The sequence below is a fragment of the Dermacentor silvarum genome, chromosome 8, assembly GCF_013339745.2.
Source record: "Dermacentor silvarum isolate Dsil-2018 chromosome 8, BIME_Dsil_1.4, whole genome shotgun sequence".
Classification (NCBI taxonomy): Eukaryota; Metazoa; Arthropoda; class Arachnida; order Ixodida; family Ixodidae; genus Dermacentor; species Dermacentor silvarum.
Genome location: NC_051161.1, coordinates 89,363,905 through 89,375,991, shown reverse-complemented (window position 1 = coordinate 89,375,991; position 12,087 = coordinate 89,363,905). Strand labels below are relative to the sequence as shown.

Here is a 12,087-nt window from a genome sequence, read left to right as displayed (position 1 = left end):
GCACACGGACGTTAAGGGGACACCAAAGAGGAAATATTAGCCTTTTTTTTTTTTTTTTTTGCAAATGGGAGCACTAAAGAGGTGATGAGAGGGCCTTACCCTTTGTACCACTAGTGACGTGCGCGCATGACCCTTGTGGTTCTTTCATCCGTCCTGTTATGCGTTGTTCACTTCGAACATTTGTTTATCTATCTATCTATCTATCTATCTATCTATCTATCTATCTATCTATCTATCTATCTATCTATCTATCTATCTATCTATCTATCTATCTATCTATCTTTTTTGATGAGTTCGATTCGTGTGTACGCACGCTGGAGGCAGAATGCAAATACAGCTGCGCTCAAAGGTTTAGCTGTGCACTTCTTAAGTTCCACATGAAAAAAAGTTAGCGGAAACCATTCCGGTGTGCCGTTCCTCACCACCCAGCAGTTGTCTATAGCATTTCGAGGCGAAACCACGCCTATCGGTCTATCAGTCAGCCAGTCTTGAAACTGGGGTTTCGCGTGCCGAAACCACGATCAGATGTCAGTCAATCAATCAGTCAATAATTCAATCAATCAAAGAAGCAAGCAAGAAAGCAACACATAAACCGGTCTGTGTATACATATTCCATTTCTGCGCTCTGCAAGGCGGTGGAAAAGCAGCAGTTACGCTGTGAGCTGATGGCTGCGCTCTGCGCAGATGCCAGGGTTGCCCAGCCAACGCCACCACCTCGCGCTGTGACAATCAACTGCCATTCGCAAGCAGTGGCCGCGACGAGGCACAAGCGAAGGAGGAAGCGCAAAACAACGCGGTGTTTACTTATAAGCACGTATACACGAGAAATGCCGCTTCGGCTTCTGCTGGTTGTTCTCTGTCCAGCGGCGAAGACGACGATTATACGGTGTTAGCGGATACCGACGCGTCAACGGGACGGCCTTCAGAGCCGCATGGAATGTGCTGTTGGCAAGCGGCGCGCTTATTGTCAGCGTGCCTCTTCACGGACCATAGCGGAAGTGTTCGCGACACAAAAGTGTGCGCTTCGCCGACGGCTGCGCGCATGATGCTTGGCATCGCTTGTTTTGTAGCTCGTCACTGCGCTCTAAACTTGCGATTCTGGCCCAAGCACGCGTGCCACAGCCCACACGTGCGGCGGAGGTCTGCATGCGAAGATTGTCGCAGAGAGATCCTACAAAGTGGCGCCTTGAGTTTAAAGGACTCGTGAACACCGTTTCCCACTCTCGATGCTCAGCAAGGCGGCATACAGGCCGCCCTTGGAAACAAACTGCGCTATGTAACGAGACACCAAGGGAGCAGACAGCAATAGCACTTACTTTGTCAATTGTCTAAAATTGACTAAGCGACGGCTAGCTTCATACGCCTTCTTTCTTGCTGCCACAACCAACATCACTTGGCCACGACCGAGAGCAAGTAGCGAGGGACGAATAGGTGCATGGTTTCCAAATCCACGCCCCAGCAACGAAACAGATCTCGCAGCTTTTGCAAAACTGCATCCGCCGGAAGTGATATCGGAGCGGGAAACACGTCATGGTGGCGCCATGTTTTAGACATCACCTATTAAGCTCGAAGCGGGCAGCCTGAGCGCTGCCATATCGTTGCATAATCACGGTAATCGGTGGAAGCTGTACCAGTAAACTTGGCGTACAATAGCGGCCGATACCCAGTAAATTCCGGCCATGCGCAGTCGTGGAAGCCGGTAACGGAAACGGTAGGAAGGTAATGCTATTCTAAAGCTGTTTAGTGAAAGTACAAAATGAAATGACTTTTCGCGGATCAATGAGCAACGTGCTCGCAACTGCGTTCACGCGTTGTCAGAAGTTTCGGGATGCAATAAATTAGTTTTTAGGCAGCAATTTCTCGGCAGAATACACTGGTAGTCGCGGCTTCCTAGACCTAACGTCGCGGTATACAGATAATATATTTTACGCAATTTCTGCAAGTCAAATACTCTGCTCGAGCACATGCCTAACCAGAAAGTCTGCGGGACTCTTGAAATGCTTGCGTGTAAAAAGATGCAGGCTGATCAGAAAGTGATTTAAATGTAATTTCTCTGTTTCCTGGCGAGTAATTATCACTATCGTCACTCCTTTTAGCGTACAGTAATTTGCTCTGTATACAGAGTCCTTATTATTCGGTCAAAGTAACTATATATACCACCTTAACCTAATTGCAGCGTAACTGCAAATGCGTACAATCCATGGTTGTTACATAGCTATCTCTACGCGACCACATCCACCACACGTCGCATATTGTGTTCACACTTTGCGCTGACACTATCGTTTCTGTCGTTGTCCTCCTCGCGACGCGACCGGGCTTGATATAAACCGCGCGCTCCGCCGTCGTCCGTCAAAGGCAGTGTCAACATCAGTGGAGGCGCATGTTTCGCGTCACGAGGCCGCTAAGGGGGTCCTCGGCCCTGACGCCAGTCCCAACCGCACCGCGCGAAAAACTATAGATAAGAGTAGTCAGCGGCCGCCATATGACCAGACGCGCAAGAGCAGTGGCTCACTCCTAAGCCTTCCCAGTCTAAGAGTTTGAACACTTCTAAGCATGCAGTGAATAGCATTGGAGAGATTGTGTCTCCTTGCCTGACCCCTTTCTTGATAGGTATCTTTCTACTTTTCTTGTGGAGAACCAAGATAGCTGTGGAATCATTGTAGATGTTTGCTAAGATGTTCAAGTATGCCTCCTGTACTCCTTCATTACGCAATGCCTCTATGACTGCTAGTATCTCTACTGAATCAAATGTTTTTTTTTTCATAATCTATGAAAGCCATATATATATAGAGAGAGAAACGTGGTGGGAAAGGCAGGGAGGTTAACCCGAAAAGATTCTGGTTTGCTACCCTGCACTGGGGAAGGGGAAGGGGAAGAGAGAAAGAATAGTGAAGAATAGGAAAGAATAGGGAAGAGAGAAAGCAGAGCGGCTTTCTCTCTTCCATATAGCCATATAGAAAGGTTGATTGTACTCCGCAGATTTCTCCATTACCAGTAGTAGTAGTGATTTTATTGAAGAAGAAAGTGACGCTTATTTCTGCTGCCCAATAGGGAGCACGGCGCAGCGTCAGCATTACCAGATTAATGACATGGATATGATAACTCGTAGAATATCCCTTCCTGAAGCCAGCCTGTTCTCTTGATTGGCTTCAAACAAGTAATATGAAGTAACAACGCGTTCGAATGAGAATCTCAAGTAATTTAACGAAAATCTCGGGAGTGCGTGGGCTTTCGCCTTCATCCTTTTTGGCGTATGCTAAACTAGTTGTCAATTTTTTAACAGCGGAGCTGTTTAAGCTTTTGGTTAGACCGCGTCGTGCGAACAAAAACTGCGCCTGGAGATGACGTCACCGCGCTTGTCTAGCAACCACCTCGACGAGTGGGTCGGTAAACCACCTCGACATGGCTCGGTAAGGAGAGGGAAGGAGAGCCTGCGCGAGGCCAACGCCACCTAGCGTTTGCGCGGCGCGCGCTATGCTCGGGAGAGAGAAAGAGAAAATGAAAGCGAGAGAGAGAAAGAAATTGTAGCAGCAGGGACGGCAACGCGCAGAGATGCTGCCGACGCCGTCCGCGTTTCCGCCGCGTTCGCGCCGAACGCGTGCGGTGTCCGCGACTGCAGCCGGTGCCTCTAGCGGCGGCTTGGCAGGTTTCGACCAGCCACGCACCGGCAAGTGTGAAGGCGCAACTTGGCGTGACGTCACCGGGGAGATAAAGCTCGGAGCCGCCGCGAAGGCGGCAGAACTCTCGTTGACTATGTGGCAAGTACAGATAGCCTTGACATGGGACGGCCAAAGATCCGGACACCCGAAGAAGAAGCCACTCGCTTGGACGCGCCGCGCGTCCAAGCGAGAATCTGCGCGTCGGCGGCGAGCCGATTCGGAATACCGTGCCTAGCAGCACTTAGCATTTCCTAGCAAAACTTAGGCAAGCCTAGTAAAACGTGAAAGAAGCTAGGTCGATCACTAGCTCCGCTGTTTACTCCAGCCTTGCACCATTAGTGCAAGCTAGGCACATTTTCTTTTTTTGTAGCGTTAGCTACACTGAAGGAGGCATTGACTGGCCTAACCAAGCCCGTTTCGCGCGGCACATCAAGAGCCGTGCTGCGCATGCGCAAGGATCAGTGATGTCACACGGCTTGCGCACCGGAGCCACCGGAGCCGGCACCTCTCGCGCACTCCGTCGCCGCCGCGCGCGACTCACCGCCGCCGGTCTGCGCATTCCAGAGGAGTGACGTCGTAGCCGTGGTAGACGCACTGGCGCCGGCGCGCGCTCGCTGTGCAGTCGCCGTCTGACACTGCGCTGGAGCCGCTGCGCTTCTAACTGGCGTTTGCCAGTGTGGTATAGCCATGGAGAAGGAGAGCGCAAATGCTGCTCAACAGCGCAGAAGAACGGAGAAGCTTGACTCATCGGATCCCGAAGTAGTTGCCTGGCAATTAGCGGTTGAGCGTAGGAGACAACCAGGAAAGCTAAGAATAATCAGCTGAACCTTTGCTAACGCTACGTATATCCTGGCATAGCCGAGCTAAGCCACTGCAACGGCAGTTGCTCTTTTTTTTTTTACTTTTTAACACGAAAGTGTTTTATGCCGGGGTCCACCAAGACTTCACTGACGTATTTCCGTCACGGAAATACGTCAGCTTACAATGTACACGAACATAATACAAAGAAAGAAACCAGAAGAAAAAGTTCCACAAACATGCAAAATTTGGAAATCGAACCCACGACCTCTCGGTCCGCGACGATAGATCGCCGAGCGTTTAACCCATTGCGCCACAAACGCATTTGCAGAGAGCTACACAGACGCGCCTTATATATCTAACACTCCTCCGTGTACCCGCGCTCTTGCTCGGGGCGGTGCCGCCGCCTACGAGCAGAAAAGAGAAGTACTGCATTATGACACTAACGCGCACCGACAGTGAACGCTTCGGTGGTCTCAGCACTACGACGCCTCGATGCCAGCATTCGAAGGGACGCTGGCATCAAGAAGCACTACCGACGCCAGGTGGCGTTCACCGTACTCAGCACAGCGGAGCGTGGCCTCCGCAATTAGCTCTGAAAATGTTTCTGAAGTTGATCGCGGAGGCTGCAATTACGACGCGCTGTACGCGCTGATTTGACTCGGTGACGATTCAGTTACGTGCTTTGTCTTGCGCGTTGTATTAGTGTGTCAGTTACGTGCTTCGTCTTTCGCGTTGTGCTAGCGTGTGCAGCGTAGTGCAGCTTCCATATGCACGACGGTTGCTCATGGTCATCGACGTTGGTAGTCGTGATGGAGGAGACGTGCCACCAGGCGTCAGCGTGGGTGCATCAACGCCTAAGGGCGCTTTAGCCACAAAACACCAATAGACATTATATATCAATGTGCAATAAACATTACACTACTTCTGTGAAGACACGTTTCACTTTCGTGTTCTATACCGATTCCTATATAAGAGGGATCAACCACATTTTTTTCCTTTTTAGTGAGCTTATCAAAGCCACTACGCTTTTGTGCATGCTTTTTTTTTTGGCAATTATACCGGGACGCTCGAGGCGTATTCGCGGCGTCGTGCTGTCCTGCTGTCGACAGCTCATGCGCAGCTCGCGTGCGGAGGTTCAGAAGGCCTCCAGAGATTCGCAGTGAATTTGGCTTCAAAAACGACGAAACGAAATGGACGCACCGTCAACTTCCGCTCAATCGGCTCTGCCGCAGCCAGGGAGACGTGTTCTGGCTTCTGCTGCTGCCACAAGCGTTGCGCACGCATACATTATAGCCTTCCTGCCGCGGAGCTGTGTGCATACCACACCGTGGTGCATACAGTTGGTTTGAGCGGAACGGACAGTAGACGCCAAGAGAAATCTATATGTGATCTTTCTTTAGGCGCTGACTGGGACGAGCGGCGGTCTTCCTCCGCTCGATGTTTTTAAAAACGCGCCGGAGCTATATACGGGGTGTTTCACTTAAGTTGGGCCAAACCTTAAACATATGCAAATGCTACGTAGCTGGACAGAACCAAGGTAATGTTGTTTGCCGTCGCTTCGAGATGCTCAGGTTAAATTTTGCCTTGCGCCTAATTACATAATTAGTCTTAATTGATTAATCAGCTTCTCAACTATAGTAACTAGATTAAAAGTGTCAATGAGAAAATTGTAGAGCAGCATGAGAAACTCCCGCTTTCCGTTGCTTCAGCACCGACTGAGGGCCCATCTGTTGGGGTCGCAGAACCCATCATTCCCAGTAAGTTTTCTGACTGGCTGCTCAATACGTGCTACATAAAAGTGTTTTTTGCGAGCGTGAAAGAAACCCGCAAATGCACGCAATGTGCCTTTTATGTGTTTTTTTGAACGTGATCACACACACGCACACACACAGGCACGTCGTGTTCTCGATTGTTTCTGAGTATGCTACGCGCAAACACATCGAATAAGCGAGAACGATGAGACATCTCTGCAGGGTACGACGTTATATATAACACTTTTCACGCCTATATATATATATATATATATATATATATATATATATATATATATATACATGTCGGTCATTGTTTAGGGGTTGTCGTCTCGGATGCAACACTGTTAAACACCGTACACCTACTTAGTGCGCAATTACGCCGCACAACTACAACTGCATCTCATTAATATTTTACTTTCTCTAGCATTGCGCCCGCGGTACTTGCTACCAGGGGCTCCATCCGTTACATGCCACGTGCCGTAGCGTCCTTGTTGAGGGAGTACAGTATAAGCGCAGAACATTAAAAACAAGAGAAAAATGCAATGTTGATACTTATTGTTGGGAGACAAAACGAAGCCGTTATAAGGTATGTACTTATTCCAAAAAGTTAAGAAGAACCAATCCCGGATGCTAACGAAGAATGCGTTTAGCATTCTTTTGGAGGGGGTCAATATGTGGAGCAATGTTGCACAATATATATGCGTTATGGGTGGGGCTCCGCTTACCACCGTGCCTTACCCGTAAGCAGGAGTCAAAGGGTACTTCGAGCGTGACTTTCTCAAGGACCAGTTCGGAACCCCTCTTGCAGCGACTCAACGACGGCGTCTCAAAACAATATATAGCTGTCCCGAGTAAACAATGCGATTACGCGCCCCTTACTACCGTGTAGTACCACACGGTAATACCGTGCACTTTTATTACCGCTGTGTTAGGCCTGAGTCACATGGCCGTCGATCATCCGCCCCGTCTCGTCCATCGGGAGAGAGCGTTTTCCACACATCACCAATGTCTGGTGGTCTTTGAGACCGAAACGAATAATGCCAGAAGCGAATCGAATAGCTTTCGAACAATGAATGGCCGTTGTCACAATTAATATAAAACGATGTTTTTGTCTTGCAATACTACGTTATGAAGCGTGCGTTGCTTATTAAAAGTACAAATGGAGCATATAGGAGCAAACAAGTAGTTTCTTCACATGCACAGTACTCTTTTAAGTTAGTGTGAATGATCGCCGTATATACCTGTAAAGTATGCCTACATAAGCGACGTAGCCTGCTCCTCTACACAAGTTGTCATTTTTTTTTATGTCTATATACTATGCCCCGCGGGGGTGAAAATTTACAGTACCATTCCAATTTCATGTTTAATTGGTCGCAGTTGACGTTTTGAAATATTCTTCTTTCTGGGGTTTCACGTGCCAAAACCAGTTCTGATTATGAGGCACGCCGTAGTGGAGGGATCCTGATTAATTTTGACCACCTGGAGTTCTTTAACGTGCACTACAACGCAAGCACACGGGCGTTTTTGCATTTCGCCTGCATCGAAATGCGGCCGCCGTGGCCGGGATTCGATCCCGCGACCTCGTGCTCAGCAGCGCAACGCCTTAGCCAACTGAGCCATTGCGGCGGGTTTTGAAATATTCTAAAGGTATTCGAAAAATATGCGCATTTATGAATAGCGATTCGAAGACCGAATCGAAGAGGACCCTATTCGATTCTTTATACGAAAATTGCGAATATTCGCAACTTTGGTAACGGATGGAGATCCTGGCAGCAAAGTACCGCGGGCGCAATGTTAGAGACAGGCCGAAAAGATTGATGACCAGCAGTTATAGTTGCGCGGCGTGATCGAGCACTAAGGAGGTGTACAGTGTTTTAATAGTTGTATCCGAGAGAAGAACCCTTAAGCAACGCCCGACATGTATACATGTAAATGGGCGTTAGAAGTTTAAAATTACGTCGTACCGATTGTCTCATCGTTCTTGCTTATTCGATGTGTTGGCGAATCGGCGAGGAAACACTTTCTTCTGATGGACGTCGGAGCCGTGAAGGCACGGATGACGGCTGTGTGAATCAGGCCTCAGACTGTACCATCTTCGTGATCGCACCAAGAGAACGTTTAGACAAGTCACATGAAATCTCGGTTAGTTCCCAAAGAATTATAAACGTATTAAAAAGTGAGTAACATGCAGTTTGCCTAGTTCGGCATTATCTAACCGGGGGACTGCACCACCGCGCATCAGTGCTAATAAGTACTCGGCGGCGTGCGTACGCCGATAGCCACTGGCCCGTATGAGCGAAATGATTATCGTCCCGTCACCATCGGGCGGTTCTCGCATACAAGCACGCACGCCCCCGTGACTAAGCATCCGCACATCACCGATGTGCGTGGGAAAGGCGCGCTGCCTCGCTGGTATCGCGTGGGACGACGGCGACTCGCGAGCCAGCAAAAAACGCGTACATACTTTCCGTTGTTTCACATTCGCGAAACGCGCCCCTTTTCGCGCCATCTTGGGCCATCGGCCAGTCTTTTTCGGGGAATCAATTATTCACGGTTGGTGACTGTCTATGTCATTCGGTCGGAAAGTGTTCAGCTTCCGCTGCAAACTTCTGCAAGGGCGCGAAAAGCCTCCACCATGATGGGCTGGCCACGTGACTCGAGTTTCTTTTTTTCTCTCCCCAAACGCGATAGCGCGCAGCCTTTCCTGCCAGCAACTTCGCTATCTCCAGACACGCGCCCGCCTGGTTTTGCTCGCCGAAAGGCGCGCGTAGCCGCGGTGGAGGCGAAGCGACTCGACTGGTTTTTCAAGAAATCGTCGACGGCTACAGAGGCAACGGCGGGCACGCGGCGGCCTGCAAGGGGAAACCAGTAAAGGGAAAGGGTGCACCTTCGTCGTATTCACCGTCCAAAATGGAGAGAGAGGGGGTGGGTGGTTGATACACGAGACTTCACGAAGAGCGTAGGGGGGGAGTTAACGTGTGACGTCGTGAGTGGGCCCCCGCAGCAGGATGGCCGCGTCTCGCCGAGAGTCGTGATTGGTCCAAAGTTGGCGCCCGGGAGAAGGAACTCGTTACGCCAGTTCCGCTGTCTGCGCGATGCTTCTTTCCTGGCGCTCTCTTTTTCCCGCCAGCCACAGTCGAAGGGGCCGCTGCGCTCCGGCAACAAGTGTCAGTAGTGCGAGACGATCGTGAACGCTGCGCAAGTGGTGCGCCGGCCGTCGCCGCTGCTTTTCTTTTTTCTCGTGAGTGCGTGGCAGCCGGAGGTGCGGCGAAGCGGCAGCCATGGATCAGCTCTTCGGGAACCTGAAGGGCTTCTTCAAGACTGACTTCACAGTCATCGACAACAACGTGTTTCGGCTGCACTACAAGGCGACCGTGTGCATTCTCATCGCCTTCAGCATCCTGGTGACGGGCAGGCAGTACATCGGCGACCCCATCGATTGCATCAGTAAGGACGCGGTGCCGCCGAACCTGCTTGACACCTTCTGCTGGATACACACCACCTTTTCGCTCACGGATGCCTGGCACAAGAAAGTGGGCGTCCAAGTGCCTTACCCCGGCGTGGACAAGTACACGCCGGGCGAGAAGCGCGTCTACCATGCCTACTACCAGTGGGTCTGCTTCGTGCTCTTCCTGCAGGCCGTGCTGTTCTACGTGCCTCGCTACTTCTGGAAGGCTGTCGAAGGCGGCCGCATCAAGAACCTTATCCTGGGCCTTAACAATCCGATCCTCCCCGAGGAAGCCAAAGAAAACAGTCGCAAACTGCTCGTCGAGTACCTGGCCATCAATCTGAACAACCACAACATTTTCTTCTACGGATACGTGGTGGCCGAGGTGTTCAACTTCGTCAACGTCGTCGGCCAGATGTTCCTCATGGACATGTTCCTCGGGGGCGAGTTCTCCAGCTACGGTTCCAAGGTGCTGCAGTTCACCGAGTGGGACTGGTCCGTGCGATACGACCCCATGATCAGGGTGTTCCCCAGGCTAACCAAGTGCACCTTCCACATGTACGGTTCCTCGGGCGATGTGCAGAAGCACGATGCCATGTGCATCCTGCCCATCAACATCATCAACGAGAAGATCTACGTCTTCCTCTGGTTCTGGTTCATCGTCCTCGCCTGCTTGTCTGGCGTGGTGCTCATTTACCGGGCGTTCGTCATCTTCCTCCCCCGCATCCGCTTCATTGTCCTGCGGCGTCGCGCAAAGCTCGCCAACAAGGACTATGTGGAGCGCGTCTGCGACCGCTGCAAGCTCGGTGACTGGCTCGTCCTGGACCTGCTGTGCAAGAACATGGATCCCGTCAACTTCCGAGATCTCATCAACGACTACGTGCGACGCCTCGACCACAAGAGCATCGACAACGCGTAGACGCTGTCTCTCGCTAGTGTGCGTTTCTCGAACACCGACGACCGACCGAAGCCGCGGTTTTGGGTTTTCGGGCACGATGATTTGTAGCCGACCTTGACACCGGCAAGTCCGTGCGTCTCTTCATTCCTCTTTACTTTTTTGTCCCTCGTGAACCCGGCAGCTCGAGTTATCTGTCGGCATGCAATCGCTACTTTGAGGGAGACAAACCAAAATGGCGTTAGCCGCCTGGAGCCAGTAATCTAGCCGAGCTACTACTTTTGACTTGAGCTGCCTTTACAGCGTGCCTTCAGGCAAGGCATTGCAAGTGCCAAGATTATGATGGAGGGAGCAATATCAGAGTTGCCTATGCTGCCACTGTTGTTTTTATATGTGAGTTGTCTTTATGTGTAATCGCTGTCATGGTAGCTGTGAGCCTAGGAACAAATTCATATACAATTGAATGAACACTAGGAAAAAAAAAAAAAAACGCATTTTGCTTCAGTTGTACGCTGTTTGCGGTTTCTTTTTCCTTTTTTTTTTTTTTTTTTTTTTTTTTTGCAATTCTGTCATGAAGAATCTCTGCGTCGTCGTTACGATCGCTGCTTGACGTACAAGCGTCCTGATTTTTTTTTCTCCTTTGGCTCTCTTTTTGGCGTAAATGTTGCAATCTATACTCGTCGCGATGAAGAGAAGCAATATTTTAATTTTTTTCTTTTTGTTACTCAGTGCCTTAGAGGTAACAACAAGATCCCAAGTCTTCCAGATTTTCTTGTGCATTCCTTGCGGCTTGGTCTCTTATTTAACGTTGCACAGAGACTGTGTTTGCAAGTATTCCCATTTTGTCCTGCAGAGTTTGTTCTGTTTTCTTTTTTTTCGAACCATGAAGTGTTATTGGAGCAGGTGTGCGTTTCTTGCATTTATCAGTTTTTTTTTTTTTTTTTTTTTTTTTGTACATGTTTAAACTAGCGTACATAATGTCAGCTAGTTCTGTCTCGCTCTCTGGTTACCCGGGGAAGTGCCTTGCCAAACTTCTTTTATTATTTTTGTACGGTCGTGCACTTGCTAGTTGCGAGAAAAAAAAATCATATGCGATGATTCTGTACTGCCAGGGCGTTGTTTAAATGCTTTATTTTTGTACTGTGCGACGTCGTCTGTAAGATAAAAAAAACAAGCATTTTTTGTGTGCGTGTGTACGAATGCGTGGAAAATGCCACAAAGCAACAAATGTCTGGTGGATCATGGTGAGACGAATAAATGTTACATACAAGACGTTTCTGAGCTGTGTGCTTGGGTTGTTCTTTCACGTAACTGTCTTGTTTTCCAGATGAACAGACCGATCTCACCACAGCTCATACGCGGAGAGTTACTGCGAGCGCCATGATGCTTGTACTTAACGGTGTGCTTAGGCTTCAAGCAACCATCAGCAACACTGACCTATCACATTGCGTGCGGTCAATTGTTGCTCGTCTAAGCGCGCCAGCAACGCCTACGACATACTGACGAAGCTGCCATAATCATGCCTTTCGA

The 12,087-nt window shown here is 49.7% G+C and overlaps 1 protein-coding gene across 1 annotated transcript; it reads left to right on the top strand.

Moving 5' to 3' along the window:
* The first annotated feature begins 9,324 nt into the window (after window positions 1–9,324).
* On the top strand, window positions 9,325–11,833 carry LOC119461552 (innexin inx2). Its single transcript, XM_037722896.2, has one exon. The coding sequence runs from the start codon at window positions 9,496–9,498 to the stop codon at window positions 10,579–10,581; it is 1,086 nt and encodes a 361-aa protein (XP_037578824.1). The 5' UTR covers window positions 9,325–9,495; the 3' UTR covers window positions 10,582–11,833.
* The last annotated feature ends 254 nt before the right edge of the window (window positions 11,834–12,087 follow it).